This window comes from Hemiscyllium ocellatum, chromosome 23 (assembly GCF_020745735.1).
Source record: "Hemiscyllium ocellatum isolate sHemOce1 chromosome 23, sHemOce1.pat.X.cur, whole genome shotgun sequence".
Lineage (NCBI taxonomy): Eukaryota > Metazoa > Chordata > Chondrichthyes > Orectolobiformes > Hemiscylliidae > Hemiscyllium > Hemiscyllium ocellatum.
This window is the reverse complement of record NC_083423.1, coordinates 20,658,925-20,676,089: the sequence shown is the minus strand read 5'-3', so window position 1 is coordinate 20,676,089 and position 17,165 is coordinate 20,658,925. Positions and strand designations below refer to the sequence as shown.

The following is a 17,165-nucleotide window of genomic DNA, read 5'->3' as shown; positions in this document are numbered from 1 at the left end:
TCTGTTAGCTCCTGACTTCTTTACAGCCTTAGTTCAAACATGGCATAAAGAGCTGAACTCCAGAGGGGAGATTAGAGTGATTGCCCTTGACGTCAAAGCCACATTTAACCAAATGTGGCATCAAGGATTCAGAATGAAAACACTCCACTGATTGGAGTCGTATCCAATACATGGGAAGATGGTTGTGGTTATTGGATGATAGTTATCTCAGCTCCAGGTCATCCCTTCAGGGGTTCCTCAGGGTAGTGTCCTAGACCTTTCATCAAAGACCTCTCTTCAATCACTGCACAATGCTCAGCACAATGTGTGGCTGCTCAGATACTGAAGCAGTCCATATCCAAATGTAACAAGAGATGGACAATGTACAGGCCTGGGCTGACAGGTACAAAGAAATTCTTGTATCACAAAGATGCCAAACAATGACCATCACGAATAAGAGAAAATCTAACCACCGGCCCTTGATATTCAACAGCATTACCATCTCTGAATCCCTCATTATTAACATCTCTGGGGTTACCATTAACCAGAAACTGAATGGATTAACCATATAAATACTGTGACTACAAGAACAGGTCAAAGGCTAGGAATCCTGCAATGAGAAACTCCCCACCTGACTGGTGTTCATATATCCTGGTGACTAGTTTTCTGCCTGTTTGTCCAAAGTAGTGTTTGTTACAATTCTTGCATAGTATTTTGTAAATAACATTAGTTTTGCTTGTTGTCTGTATATAGGATCTTTCAAGTTCATTAGCTACTGTTTTAGTGTGTTCTTGGGTTTGTGGGCTACCATGATGCCAAGGGGTCTGAGTAGTCTGACAGTCATTTCCGAGATGTCTTTGATGTAGGGGAGAGTAGCTAGGGTTCCTGGACATGGTTTGTCTGCTTGTTTGGGGTTGTTGCTGAGAAATCAGTGGACTGTGTTCATTGGGTACCCATTCTTTTTGAATGCACAGTATAGGTGACTTTCCTCTGCTCTGTGTAGTTCCTCTGTGCTGCAGTGCGTTGGCTCGTTGAAATAATGTTCTAACACAACTTCATGGAGGAGGTGGAGGGTGTGGGTGTCTCTTTATCTCCCAGACCCCTTGACCATGACTCCACCTCTCACCACCAAACCATCATTTCCCAGACCCCTTGACCATGACCCCACCTCCCACCACCAAACCATCATCTCCCAGACCCCTTGACCATGACCCCACCTCCCACCACCAAACCATCTTCTCCCAGACCCCTTGACCATGTCCCCACCTCCCACCACCAAACCATCATCACCTAGACCCCTTGACCATGACCCCACCTCCCACCACCAAACCACCTTCTCGCAGAATTAACCACCTCATCCTCTCCACCCCTCTCACCCACTCCAACCTCTCACCCTCGGAACGTGCAGCCCTCCACTCCCTCCGTTCTAACCCCAACCTCACTATCAAACCGGCAGACAAGGAAGGCGCAGTAGTAGTTTAGCGCACCGACCTAAACGCCAGCTCGCGGACACCTCCTCCTACTGCCCCCTTGACCATGACCCCACCTCCCACCACCAAACCATCATCTCCCAGACCATCCATAACCTCATCACCTCAGAGGATCTCCCATCCACCGCTTCCAACCTCATAGTCCCACAACCCCGGACCGGCCGTTTCTACCTTCTGCCCAAAATCCACAAACCTGACTGCCCCGGCAGACCCATTGTCTCAGCCTGCTCCTGCTCCATGGAACTCATCTCTGCATACCTCAACATGGTCCTGTCCCCCTTAGTCCAAGAACTCCCCACCTATGTTCGAGACACCACCCACGCCGTCCACCTCCTCCATGATTTTCGCTTCCCCAGTCCCCAACACCTTATCTTCACCATGGACATCCAGTCCCTGTACACCTCCATCCCCCATCACGAAGGACTCAAAGCCCTCCGCTTCTTCCTTTCCCGCCGTACCAACCAGTACCCTTCCACTGACACCCTCATTCGACTGACTGAACTGGTCCTCACCCTGAACAACTTCTCTTTCCAATCCTCCCACTTCCTACAAACCAAAGGAGTAGCCGTGGGCACCCGCATGGGCCCCAGCTATGCCTGCCTCTTCGTAGGATACGTGGAACAGTCCATCTTCCGCAGCTACACTACACCCCCCACCTTTTCCTCCGCTACATCGATGACTGTATCGGCGCTGCCTCGTGCTCCCACGAGGAGGTTGAACAGTTCATCCACTTTACCAACACCTTCCACCCTGACCTCAAATTTACCTGGACCATCTCAGACTCCTCCCTCCCCTTCCTAGACTTTTCCATTTCTACCTCGGGTGACCGAATCAACACAGACATTTACTACAAACCGACCAACTCCCACAGCTACCTAGACTACACCTCCTCCCATCCTGCCCCCTGTAAAAACGCCATCCCATACTCCCATTTCCTTCGGTTCTGCCGCATCTGCTTCCAGGAGGACCAGTTCCAATACCGTACAACCCAAATGGCCTCCTACTTCAAAGACCGCAATTTCCCCCCAGACGTGATCGACAATGCCCTGCACCGCATCTCCTCCACTTCCTGCTCCTCTGCCTTTGAGCCCCACCCCTCCAATCGCCACCTGGACAGAACCCCACTGGTCCTCACCTACCACCCCACCAACTTCCACATACATCGTATCATCCGTCGTCATTTCCGCCACCTCCAAACGGACCCCACCACCACAGATATATTTCCCTCCCCTCCCCTATCAGCGTTCCGAAAAGACCACTCCCTCTGTGACTCCCTCGTCAGGTCCACACCACCCACCAACCCAACCTCCACTCCCGGCACCTTCCCCTGCAACCGCAAGAAATGCAAAACTTGCGCCCACACTTCCCCCCTTACTTCCCTCCAAGGCCCCAAGGGATCCTTCCATATCCGCCACAAATTCACCTGCACCTCCACACACATCATTTACTGCATCCGCTGCACCCGATGTGGCCTCCTCTATATTGGGGAGACAGGCCGCCTACTTGCGGAACGTTTCAGGGAACACCTCTGGGACACCCGGACCAACCAACCCAACCACCCCGTGGCTCAACACTTCAACTCCCTCTCCCACTCCGCCAAGGACATGCAGGTCCTTGGACTCCTCCATCGCCACACCGTAGCAACACGACGGCTGGAGGAAGAGCGCCTCATCTTCCCCCTAGGAACCCTCCAACCACAAGGGTCGAACCTAGATTTCTCCAGTTTCCTCATTTTCCCTCCCCCCACCTTGTCTCAGTCAAATCCCTCGAACTCAGCAAAGCCTTTTTAACCTGCAATCTTCTTCCTGACCTCTCCGCCCCCACTCCGGCCTATCACCCTCACCTTGACCTCCTTCCACCTATCGCATTTCCAACGCCCCTCCCCCAAGTCCCTCCTCCCTACCTTTTATCTTAGCCTGCTGGACACACTTTCCTCATTCCTGAAGAAGGGCTCATGCCCGAAACGTCGATTCTCCTGCTCTTTGGATGCTGCCTGACCTCCTGCACTTTTCCAGCAACACATTTTCAGCATTGTTGAATCTTGCAATGGAGTGACCAAAATTGTATGCAGTCCTCTATATGCAATTAAAAAACAAGAGTGCTGGAAAACCACAGCATGTCAGACGTTGTCTGTGGAGAGAAACAGTTAAAGTTTAAGGTCAATGTTCTTTCATCAGAACTGAAGAAGGATAGAATTCTAAGAGTTTTCAGACTGTGGAAGTGACAAAGGCAGGAAGAACCAGAGAGAATATCTGTGATCGAACAGAAACAGGAAAATTAAATAATAAAAATTCATGATGCAATAGCCAAAGAGTGTGGAAAAGAAACATGATTGGTTGCATCCAAATGAGGCTGAATAAAAACCACCTGAGCCCAACATGAAGGGGTAAAGAAAGAAACAAGACAAGACTGGTTCAGCAAAATGAAAAAAGGAAGAGTAAATGCACAGAAGATGGAAGCAAAGATTATAATTTAAAGTTATTTAACTCAACACTGAGTCCAGAAGGCTTTAGCATGCAAAATGAAAAGTTATGGTGCTGTTCATTGAATTTGCCATCCAATGACATTTAATGAACACCTTACCTTTGTCAAAAGCTCCAGATTCAGGGCCCACACCAGAACTTGATGGCCAATGAAGGAAGCCAAACGTGCAAATCTTTCCATCACACACAATGGCTGGCAGTAACAGCAAGAGGGATCCCTGATCTGCCATGTGAAGGGAAGAAGGTTTAAGTCTGTACTCTCTATCCAGAATACAATATACATGTTAAGTGCATGGTGCTTAGGTTTACTCTCCAAACTAATTATGACATACCATGACTACCACAAATGAAGGATGTGATAAGTGTGATCATTCACATCATCGCAAAGGAAGGAGTATGACTCAGGAGAAACCAAAATTTGCAAGTTTCGTCCATTTACACTAGGCCATTCAGCTTAATTCGACTTTATCCTTTCTAAGTATCAACTCTACCATGTTCCATACATGTCATAAATACCTGTCAGAACAGGCAAATATAATCACAGTTTTAACAACTCATTTGAAGAATGTATCTCTGACAATGCACTGAGAACTACCCTGGAGCATCAGTCTACATTTTCCTATATGATGAAAGTAATGCTTGGAAGAGAGCAGATAGCAGATCTAAACTTAGAGCTGCACATGAACCAGAAACCATACAAAGTCTCATCAAGTGTTAAATTGAATTAAGGAATTACATATTAATATTGGCTACAAACTGACTGATCTGACCCATGGCACTCAGCACTCTGTCACAACTGAGACGAAATTTGCTCAATGTTTAGAATGGGAAGGGAGAAACTTAGTAATCATCTGAAATAGTACTGCATCTCATTTTTTTAAAAATTGAGAAACCTTGTTAAATGGCAGATTAGATAATGTAAGGCAGCTAATCGTGGCTTTACAATACAGAATGATGCCAATAATACGGGTTCAATTTCTGCAATAGAGGTTGCAATGAAGCACTCACCTTCTCAACCTCACCTCTTGCCTGAGGAATGTTGACCCTCAGGTTAAAGTCACCACCAGTCATCTCTCTCTCTAATGAGAGAGCAGCCCATGGTCCTCTGGGACTAAGGTGACTTTATTCTTATATGAGTATTGATTGGTTGATTCCAATGTTGGTTTTTAAAAGCAAGAAGATTTCAGAGGAAATAAAGTTTAATATTTGCATAGATTTAAGATCATGAAGTAAAACAGTTCAGAGTGTAAGCTGATATGATGAGTCTAAATGTCAAAATAATGAGGATATCAAATTAGTTTGATAAATAACAACAAAAACCTTGCATCCAGGAAGCACCTTCAACATAGTAAAACAGCCAAGTACTTCAAAGAAGCATTATCAAACTAAATTTCAAACCAATCCAGATACGAGAATATTAGGACAAATAGGTCACAGAGTTAGGTTTCAAAGATAGAAGGAGAGCTAGAGAGGTAGAGAAGTTTAGGGTGGAAATTCCAAAACATAAGGCCTAAGAAGTTGTAGGCACTACTGCCTGTGGTGTTTTAATTAAAATCAGGAATACATAAGATACCAGAACAGGGGGAGTGAAGAGATGAGGGGTATTGTTGGGCTGGAGGAAATTGCAGAGTTGGGGAAAATAAAGAATTGGACTCCTAAAAATTGACAAAGAGCTTGGAAGTATGGCATGGGAAATTTGTCATTAAACGCAGCATAAGACAATACAGGGCAGGGAGCCAGACTCAATGAATCACACACTGTATTATTTATTGATTGAAAAAAAACTGAACTAATAGAACCCAATGTTTCTGACATCTTGTTAAGACCTCCAGTCCCACCCAATCTCTCAGTCTCAGGAATCTCATGAATATTGCAAAAGAGTAATAACAGACAGGCCTGCAGCTTAGATTTCTGCAGCATTCTAAGTTCTTAGTTTGAATCTTGCTGCTGTACCCCATTCTAAATTGGAGACTACAGAACCATTGGAGGAACAAAATGATGACTTAAATATAGTTCCCCCAATAATCCAATTTTACAGGCATTCTTTCATCTGAGTTCCTACGCTGGAGTGGAGTGAAAAAGGAGCAGCGTTGAGTCCCCATGCAGTCAATTTTCCAAAACCGGGCAGGATCCTGAATGGCATTGAGTCACAGAATGGTCAATAACCCACAAATGGTCAAAACCTGGAGTAGCATTGTGTCCTAGCAGTTAATATCCCGTACCAGACTGGTCCCTGAATGGCTCTGAGTCGCAGCACAGTCAATAACCCAAAATTAATCAGGGCACTGATAAGTTCCAGAACAGTCAATAACCCACATGTGGCCTGAAAATCATGTGGAACAATAGGCCTCCTAAGGGTCAGAGGTCAAGATGGAATGAGCTACAACTGATCCCAACATCATGACGTACTAATGATATAGACTCATCTCTGTCCATCTAATCCAAGGTTGGGAGGGTGGGATATATTCAGAAAATCTTGGAGTAATACACAAGCTGACAAAGTGATACTGCAAATCTCACACCCACGTTACTCACAGTGGGAGATGACTACATGTGGGCTTTTGAAAAGGAATAACTGGTAATGTTTTGGATTATGATCTAACATTTAAAAAATGCACATCTTTACCTGAGTCCTTATTTCCTTGATAATGTGTAACTGTTGCATTTGTGTGTGATATGGTTAGCATGGATCTCCCTGTATGGGATACACCATTCACTGAGAACATACCATGGCTTTGGCTGTTTAAGGATTTTGGCTGCTAATGTTTGCCTCATTTTCCAACAGGGAATTTTAAGATCAGATTAGACTTGTTTCAAAGTCCCTTCAGATATCGATTTATTTTCTCCTGAAATTTATTGTTCAACATGGGAATGAGGTATTCTGTGTATGATTGCTATACCTAGTACACTCAGACCCTACACATGAAAGTACCCTACACATTCCTACCTTATATCAGACACACTGAGGTAAAGTAGCCTTGACAAAGTATTGATTAATGCAGTTGGCAGGACAAAACTTAGCTTGAACACTGGATCAAGAATTCATGCATTCTAAACCGATAAAATTTTGGAATTGGTCTAAGTCTTTCGTAGATTAGATTCCCTACAGTATGGAAACAGGCCCTTCAGCCCAACAAGTCCACACCAACCCTCAGAAGAGTAACCCACTCAGACCCATTCCCCAACCCTATATTTACCCCTGACTAATGCACCTAACACTATGCTGAAAATGTGTTGTTGGAAAAGCGCAGCAGGTCAGGCAGCATCCAAGGAGCTCCTTGGATGCTGCCTGACCTGCTACGCTTTTCCAGCAACATATTTTCAGCTCTGATCTCCAGCATCTGCAGTCCTCACTTTCACCTAACACTATGGGCAATTTAGCATGGCCAACTCACCTGGCCTGCACATCTTTGGATTGTGGGAGTAAGCCGGAGCAAACCCACACAGACACAGGGAGAATGTGCAACCTCCGCACAAACAGCCGCTTGAGGCAGGAATGAAACCCAGGTCCCTGCCGCAGTGAGGTAGCTGTACTAACCACTGAGCCACCATGCTGCCCAGTTATCATGCTGCCCAATATTAGATCTGGTTCATCATGTTCCATTTCTATAATAATATTTCACTTCCCAAGTTCATTTTCAAGTAGCCTACAGTTGCTGTTATTGGCCACATTATGTTAATTTATGATTCATGGTAGTTTCCAAGTGGTGGAGCTGTAAAGCTTGTAATCAGAATATAGCTTGGCATGGAATGCAAATATTCCACTTATGCAAAAGAAGACGTTGCAAGCCAATTGTCAATACACAAGATTCAAACATATGAAGGAACAGAATTTTCTTGGGTTTGATATCCAAGGCAATTTCTGTCTTAGCTCAAATGAAGACAGAAATGATGGAAATAATCAACAACTTTGGCATGATCTATGCAGATTCACCATTTCTGAAGCTGCCAGACCAGTTGAGGATTTCTAGAATTTGTTCTTATTTCAAATTACCAACATCTGCATGTTTTGCTTTTAGTCCTTAATTTTTTCTATTAACTCTGTCAGTTCATTAAAATCTTACAACAAGAAGGAGACTATGCAGCCCACCATGTTAAAGAACTATCCAAATAAGCCTACTCATCCTGCTATTTACGCATCCAAATACAAAACTCAGGATCCCATTTCGTTTTTCCTAACAGCTACCTCATGTGAACCACTGTAGATTCTGCATTTCCCTTACAGATCTTGACCCATTTTCTTAATTCAGTTTCAGAGACAGATCTTCATTCAGTGATGGCACTGGGTTCTCAAATTTAGTTTACTGACAATATAATGTACTAGAAACTGGTTCCCTTGCAACAGCTCAAACCTGTAGAATCTAGTTCATGGAGAACAAAATAACAGAATCTTCCACTCATCATAACATACCACAATGTTGTAGTACCCTGTGACCTTGGTAACACCACTTCAACCTGGTTCCACCAACGAAGACTTGACATTCTAGTCTTCTTCCTTTGTTAGCAGTGGAGTAAGCCATGCAGAATTTTTTCTGTGCCTTTTATTGCCATCTGGATTCTAAAACCTTTCCCACCCTCCTCAACCAGGCTCACTCTTGTCAAACCTGGCACTGCACATAGTGAGGTAACATTCTTTTATCCTTCATACTGCCCGCTTTCAAATCACCTTTATGTCTTTGAGACATTAGCAGTTATGTCACAGGCTACTCTTTAATGCAAGTATTTCTTGTGTCGTGCCATCAGTGAAAGTACAGGAAGGAGGGACAAGTGGGACTCAGACTCTGAAGGGACATGAAGCAAGTCTACTATGGGAAGTGTTTAGTGTTTGTAGTGGTAATGTCTGGTCATATTCATGGATTGATGCTAACATTTCTCTCTCATTGCCTCTTTTTTTTCTGCTCACTGTGCATGCGTTGTGGTGCTCTGTCTAGAATCACCTCGAGCCTCAGGAGGGTGAGCAAATTGTGTAAGTGCTCACAACCAACCATTCACCATATCCCATGACCGTTTGGGTTTTGCTTTGTTTGGATTGTTTTATTTCTGCTGTGCTGTAGACTGTAAATGCTGTCCATGGTGTGTGTGTGTGTGTGTGTGTGTGTGTGTGGTATTATTTTCACCTTTTCATTGGAGCGTTTTCTAACCTTCCACGGGCTGTCCTCCACCAAGTCAGTCAGCTGCCGGTCCTACTCTCTTCTCAAATCACCTGGAGGAAAGTGAACAACATAATTTAACAATAAATTTTTAATTTCAATACTTGAAACCTCATCCACTACTGATAACAATCAATTATTTGTACATGTTCACAAAACAGACCTGGTTATCAAGGGGCCCAGCACAGACTCTACTGATTCACAGAGCTGCTTTTTAAGTTGGCCAGTACAATGCACCTGCATTCATGGACCTGGATCTTAAATGGCCCAGCACAATGTTCCCTGGACTCTCAGGCATAAGTTACAAAGCAGCACAGGTTGATGGGTTACAAGTCTCCGTGCACAGCCCCATACAGTTTTTAAATTAACTCTGTTTGGCTTTAGCTTCAAACAAATTTGGGTTCACCAACACAGGTAGCTTTACTGTGTTCTAGCCCATATAGTTACTAACCTAGGAATATTTGATGGGATAGTGTGTAAAAGGAGCTTCATTCTGTATCCTAGCCTGTGCTGCACCTGACCTAGGAATGTTTATGAGACAGTGTAGTTGGACTTTGTGTCTAACTCAAACAGTATCTGCCTTGCAATGTTTTGACAAGACTTCTGGTGTCCAGTTCTTCATTTTGGTGACTAAGAAGACTCAAAAAAGCAAATGTTACACATGTGAAATGTCCACAGCAGATAACAGGTGCAACAAAATAAGAAAAATGCAATCTCCAATCTGTTTGCCAGACCCAGCGATGTGATGTGGCTTGTAGGAGGCCAAACCCGTTATGTAATTCTTTGTTTGTGTGGTGAAAGCGTCACTGGCATTGAGTCATTAACTCACTCTGTCCATGTATCCTTACCTGCCTGTAACCTAGAGACAGTTAGGTCTCTGCCAAAAATTTCCGTCCCAGCTTTAAACAAAGTAATGCTTACTAAATTATCTGAAGTCTATTAGCTCAATGTTACAGAGTGTAACTATTTTTACTTTGATTTTCGAGTACCTTTCTGAGTAAAAGTCAGTGTCTACAATTTATGAAATGATGTGACAATGGGAAAGACAACTGCTTCTCTCACTGTCCCCACATGTGCTCAGATAATTATCCCAACAGATTAAAGGTTACCTGTCAATATTTCAATATAATGTAATGCAGCTACACTATAACATCTCGTCACATGGAATCTCTTGTTAAATTACTTTAATTTTAATCAATGTGTGATGAGCTAAAATGCAAATTGTCCCTTCAAAACTTACTTGTGTTTTATGCATGATTATCGAACCAGTGCAACAAAACAAAGAAAGGACCAAAAGAAATGGAAGAGGGACCATACTAGGCCCCCTTTAAGAATCTCTGCTGCTGCCTCATTTAAAGGGAAATGAAATTTATATCATTTAGCTCTGCTCCAGGTAATGTTGATTGCTGAGTTTGAATTACCTGATGTTAAGTGTGTTGTTTGAATTATACATCTGCTGTCTATTGTAGGAATCACTAAGTACTGGTGGTGTTCAGTGTATTTAAAATAACCTGAAAGCTTGAAGTGGAAGAGTATGAACAATAAGATGAGGCAGAATCACAGGTTGGCACAAAGCATGCCTTTGATTTGAAGTTTGTGCATTTTCTGACCTTGAAAGTGATCACTGGGGAAAAGGTAGGGAGTTACCAAGGCAGGGCTGGGCTGTTTGCACCTCCTTACCAGACAAGCCACCCCCCCCCCCCCCAACCAAACCAACAGAGCTACCATGAGTCACCCTCATACCTTGACCTTGTCAGGAAGAGTACAGAGAGACATCCAACCTTTTCTTTCAGTGGATATGCAGTAATGGAAAACTGAATGAAGTGTGGGGAAGATGACTAATCCTAAACCAAGCTTCAAGGTACTAGTTGCCTGAATCTATGTTGGTTTCATTTTTACATTTTTACACTGCATGCTCAATCCTCCACGAACTATCATCCTCTCACATGCCAGCACCCTCAACCAGAGGCCTCTCCACACAAAAGAAAACTCACACTTAAGCAACACCACCCGTCCCCCGCCCCCAACCCACTGCATTTAATCATATTCCTTAGGCATATCTCCTACCTCGTACAGGGGTTTCTGATAAATTCATAATCTCTCTACAGTCAGTTTCCCTCAAACTGAGACCTCTGCACATGGGCATTTCTTACTGTATCACAACATTCAGACCCTTTGAAGACACAGGCTTTCCTATTGCTCTCAGACCCATCCCAAGACACATCACCCCTACTACACTCAGATCCCCTTCACACTTGGACCTCATGCCTGATATCAAAGATATCTGAGGTTGACACAAAATGTGACAGTTGAAGGGAAGGTGAGTGGAAAATAGTTTTCCAAAGCCTTGAGATATTCAAGCAAAGTGTCAGTATGCCAGATGAGTAGAATTACTATGTCAGCCAATTCACCTCTCTTGAATATCTCAAACTATCTTCCACTTGAAGAAGTTCTTCCAACATTTTTTTCCAAAAGCCACAAGAAATCTGCACTCACTACTGGAGGTCAACAATTCTCTGTAAAGAAAGGACTTCTTGATGTCTGGCTGACCTGTATTTGATTTCTACTCATTTATTTGAGTTCTCCATTCTATCCAACTTAAGTAAGAGGAGGCAATGGCCTAATGGGCTATGCCACTAGGCTATTATTCCAGAGACCCAGGTAATGTTTTGGCCACCCAGGTTTGAATTCTGCCATATCAAATATGGAATGTGAATTCAATAAAAACTCTGCAATTAAGGATCTAATTATGACCACAAACCATTGTTAGTTGTCAGGGGAAAACCCATCTGGTAAACTAATGTCCTTCAGGGAAAAAAACCTGCTGTCCTTACCTGGTCTAACTTACATGTAACCTCAGTCACAAAGTAATATGGTTGACCCTTAATTGCCTTCAGGACAATCAGGGATGGGCAGTAAATGCTCACTTAGCCAGCGACTTGCACATCCCACAAATGAATAAAACAAAAACTTGGTTTGTGTTCCCATGTACTAAGAGCTGATCCAATCAGGGTCCTTAATATGTTAAAAAGATTCAGTAGGGTGCATAGAAAACTATTTTCTCTTGTTGGGAGTATCCAAACAAAAGGATATTATAACTAGAATCAAAAAGTAATATGAATATGAATTAGGAAAAGAAAATAGCCATTTGGCCCCACCAGGCCAATAAGGCCATGGCTGAATGAATTATGGCTTCAGTTCCACATTCCTTTATCCCAATAAACTTTGACTCTCTTGTTAGTCAATAATGTATCTACAACTACATTAAAAAAAGTTAATGGCTATGATTCCACCTCTCTCTGTGAAAGAGAATTCCAAAGATTCACTACCCTCCAAAAGGAAAAAAAAACTCATCTGTCTTAAATAAGACCCCTTATTTACAAACTGCTTCTAGTTTTAGTCTCTCCCACATAAAGAAACATCCATTCAGCATCCACCCTAAGTCCCCTCAGGATCTTATAATTTTCACAAGATTTTCACTCACTTTCCTAAACTCCAGTGAATATAAGCCTAACCTTCCTTGAAGATAGTCACTTCATTGCAAGTATCAGCTGCGTGAATTTCCTTGGAACTCTTTCTGATTATTTAAATAAAAGGTTTGGAGAATCTGAAACTCACACTGCAAAAAACTATGGATGCTGAGGAAAATTGGACCTTCCAAGTTGGAGATTAATAGACTTTTGGTTCATAAGTGTATTGACAGACATAGGTGTGGATTTTATGGTGAGATGGGTTCCCGTGCCTCAGCATAAACTTTAGGGGACAGATCCTTCTCCTCTCAGCCAGCTCGCCATGCTTTAATTTTTCAGGGGACAGCCTTTTAATAATTTGAGGCAGAACTTCCATCCAAGTCTGGGAGGACATTGCACCTCAGAGAGCTTCTGACAATTAGAGACTGTCAGCTTTGCTAACTGGCAGTACCAAGTAGGAGTGGTGACCACAGCAGATGCTGCAGGTAGGTCAAGAAAGTGGCATTCAGCAATGGACCTAGATATTCAGGTAAGCCCAATATTTGCTGGGGACAAGCTCCAATAGAGAGGGATGATGGTGCATGTTGACAGGACAGGGAGAAAGGGTGTAGATAGGCAGGGGAAGCTGTGATAGGGCAGCCATGGGGCCCTTAAAAAAAAGGCACTCAGCCCCTTTCACTACCCAGCAGCTCATAGAATTAAACTTGTTGGGTTACACATTTGGTGCAGTTTTTTTCCATCACCCCTAATAGCAGAGCAGTGGCAAGATAAAGTCAGTAGCTGGATATTAATTGCACTCTTAAAGGCTCCAGTGTTTCCCAAGCCATCTAAAAAACTGTAGAGGGGTGGGGTAGTGGTACATGACCAATACCAGTCACCCTCATTTAAGGTTCGACTCATCGCTTTCTCTGTCTGCAGGTGACCCATAAGATTCAGATCATGGGATTCAGATACAGATTAGCTGTGATCTTGATAGCACTCTTGTCTCTGATTCAGAACTTTATGGATTCAAGCCTCACTTCAGGGGTTTGAACATAAATCTAGACAGGCAGTACTGAGGGGATGCTGCCTTTTGATTGAGATGTTAAACAGAGGTACTGTTTGCTCTCTCAGGTGAAACCAACTGGTCCCATGGCACTAATTTGGGGAAAGGCAGGGAGCTTTTCCAATGTCCTGATCAGAATTAATTCCTCAATCAACCATCACTGAAAGCAAACAAATTATTTGGGGTTTGTCACATCTTGTTTCTGGGAGTTTGTTATATTGTGTTTTCTTATTAAAATTCAGAAGTATCTTATTGCATATACAGCACCTTGTAAGAGCCTGAATACAGTACAGGAACTGCATGTGCCACCTTTCAGGTCAAGAAAATAATCTCAGATAACAATAAATTACTAAATGTGAGTCAGCAGTTAGCATAATACCCGCCATCCAATCATTTTTAAGAGTTCTCATCCAAACCAAGGCTAATATTGCAACTGGGATTGTTAGATCTTTTGGACTTTTAATATGAGCATCCACAACCTTCCAAAGATCCACAACTGAGTAATTTTTCTTTCCCCTATATCCCACTCCTGACCATTTACCCTGACAGAATACCCCTGGTTCTAGACTCTGCAGCCAGGGGAAGCTTGTCAACAACAACCGTAACACATCCATAATAAAAGATGTTTCTTGTTAAGTCATGGAACATTTTCTCAAATCTGACCTTGTTTATTGAATTTTCCTTTGAATACTGGATCATTGCCTGTCTACTTCTAAGCAGGTCAGGCAGCATCCAAGGAACAGGAAATTCGACGTTTCGGGCATAAGCCCTTCTTCGTCGAATTTCCTGTTCCTTGGATGCTGCCTGACTTGCTGCGCTTTTCCAGCAACACATTTTCAGCTCTGATCTCCAGCATCTGCAGACCTCACTTTCTCCTGTCTACTTCTAAGGCAGAATCTAACTCCAATCTAATCAGGCAGAACAGAGGTCTCAACCATGTAAGGATCCTGCTGAAATAAGTTTCGACCTGTTATATTGTATTTGCCCATGGGAATTTTAATGGAGCTATGTAGATGAAGTTTTACTTTATATTTACCCGGGGCTATAATAGCAATGGGGGTGTTTGATTGCATAGTGTAGAGAGGGCTTATGTATTTTACATTTGTTTTGTGGTTGTCTTGAAAATGTTTGACAGAATAGTGTAAAGGAAGATTTCAGGATGGTTGAGGGGGGTTAATCTGTTTCTAACACAACTACCTCAAAAGGATGTTTGAAGTCAGAGAATAAGCGTCCAACCTCTTGATCACACCACCTAATGTAACACATCACGTTAACATCCACAAACATGTTTGATTCTATGCAAGATAAAAGAACATTAAGATTCCAAATCATGAGTTATTCTAGATTCATTTTAACAGGTTTGAAGTAAAATGTAATTTAACATAATAGTACACAGCTTCATCGATCTAAGCTCCATGTTCTTTGTATCTCTCTCGATCTCACCTCCCTGTAGAAACTCATTTAATTTTTCCTTGGCCCACATGGAAAGCCCAGTTCAACCCTGTAATAAAATGGTCTCTGGATATTTCTTAGAAGATAGACCTCACCCTTGTCAGTGAATATCAACAACATTTATTAAGTGAAACTATATGTGAGAGATGGTAAGAGAGAGCATCTCTGAAACCCTACACACTCAAGTCTCCAGTTCCATGGGGTCTGACAGTATTATGCCATAGCTCACTACTCAGTAGTTGCTCAGCAGTCATTTTTAGAGTGAAGCAGTTAGCTTAAGCCTTTGTTCCACATTCCCTTTTCTTGGCTAACTTATATCATGGCTCCTTTATTCATAATGCGACCCTCCTTCCATGAACAACATTGTGTGCACAATTAGATGAAAAATATCAACGAAAGCCAGAGTGAGACCTGTTGCAAACTACATTGTATTTTATTTGGAAGTGCACTCACAAGGAAGTCTACTGATATTCTGTCCGCATGTTCACTCACATATTACAAAGGCACAGTTATAAAATTGCAACTGCACTAGGAAGTTCAAACATTCGATACCCAAACTGGACTAAGTTGGATGGTACCAGCTGGTAGGAAAAGGGCACTGCAGTTCAGAATAGTGCCAAAGACTGCAAAAGTATTTGCTGATTAAGTGATACCTGCTTGTAACTGTTTAGAGAATAGATTTGATTGGTCTTGGCTATAATCTCAATCACATTCAAATATCTGCACAAGGTCACTTTCAAGAATGGAGAGGTAGTAGAGAAAATTAATGGGGGAGAGAGACCAAAACTTCGAAACACGAGGTGGTCTTTCATCCTCAGGAGCCTCTTCCACTGATCATTTAGGTGTGGCTGATCCCAACTCTATTTGTCTGCATTGGTTCAATATTCCTTCATAACCTTGCCTAACAAAACAAATCTATCAAATCTCAGGGTTTCTTTTTCATTTTTCAACTCATCCCCAACAGCTTTTGGAGGGTGGAGGGATTGCAGATTTACAGGAAGGACTCTGAATTTAGCCTCTCCTCAGCAGGTGCTGTCTGTCAAATGTGAAAATTGAGTTCAATTCTGTCCTTCAGTGTGCAGGACAGTGAAACTGTGAAAGCAGCTGCTGACATTTGAGTACTTTTCCCTGGGTAAGTCACTGGGGTGAAAGCCTGGACACGACAATTGCTAACTCTTTGCTTTCTTTCTCCTTTCTGCCCACAGACTTTTCAGTAGTTTAGGAGAGCTGAACACGATATCCCAGCGGAGCTTTGGGGCGACATTCACCATCCGTCCTGGCTCTAGGCAACCTGTCACCCGCCGGGCCCCAAGCCCCGGGAAGCCCGGTGTTGAATCAAGGACAGAAACCGGTATCAGTTCGCCAAGACCCTCGCCACTCTCCACCCCAACACAGACCCCCCCAACCATCCTGAAATCTTCCAGCCTCAACATCCCCCATGAACCCAAGGAGGTGCGGTTTGTGGTGCGGAGCGCCAGTGCTCGCAGCCGATCCCCATCTCCTTCTGGTGTCCCCATGCATTCCCTGCTCCCTCCCAAGCCCTTCTGCCAGAAACCTATGGCGATGTGGAACAAGTACGACGTGGCGGACTGGCTGGACAGTCTGAACCTATCAGAACACAGAGAGAGCTTCTTACACAATGAGATAGAAGGCTCCCACCTACCAGCCTTGACAAAAGATGACTATGTGGAACTTGGAGTCACAAGAGTGGGACATCGAATGAACATTGAACGGGCTTTGAAACATTTTATAGACAGCTAGCTCCACTGGTGGGGGAGAGGAGGGGTGGGTGGGGCTCTCAGTTGGTCTGGGTTTTTTTGGGGGGGAGGAGGGGGACTTTTTTAAAAAAAAACAAAATTACACTGCACTGAATGGTGGATAAGGGCAAAGCTAAATCTGAGTGACGTTGCTATGGTTAATGTTGCATGAATATTATGGGATGTTGCTTGGTGTCGTTCCCACTGAAGCTTGAACAAGGTTCCAGTGAGAATCGCAAATTTTTTTTGTTGGTTTTTTAGAGAAACAAGGGAAAAAATCTGCGAAGATTTCATTCAGTTGCCTTCAAATAATCGTTGCTTGTGAAGGAAATCTCTGGC

At 43.2% G+C, this 17,165-nt stretch overlaps 1 protein-coding gene across 1 annotated transcript in view; it reads left to right on the top strand.

Annotated features, from left to right (window-relative positions):
• shank3a (SH3 and multiple ankyrin repeat domains 3a) overlaps positions 1 to 16,830 on the top strand; it is a 994,510-nt gene extending 977,680 nt beyond the window's left edge. The window contains exon 23 of the mRNA XM_060842760.1: positions 16,275 to 16,830. Within this exon, the coding sequence (XP_060698743.1) occupies positions 16,275 to 16,830 (556 nt within the window). The remainder of the gene's footprint in view (positions 1 to 16,274) is intronic.
• Positions 16,831 to 17,165: the final 335 nt, after the last annotated feature.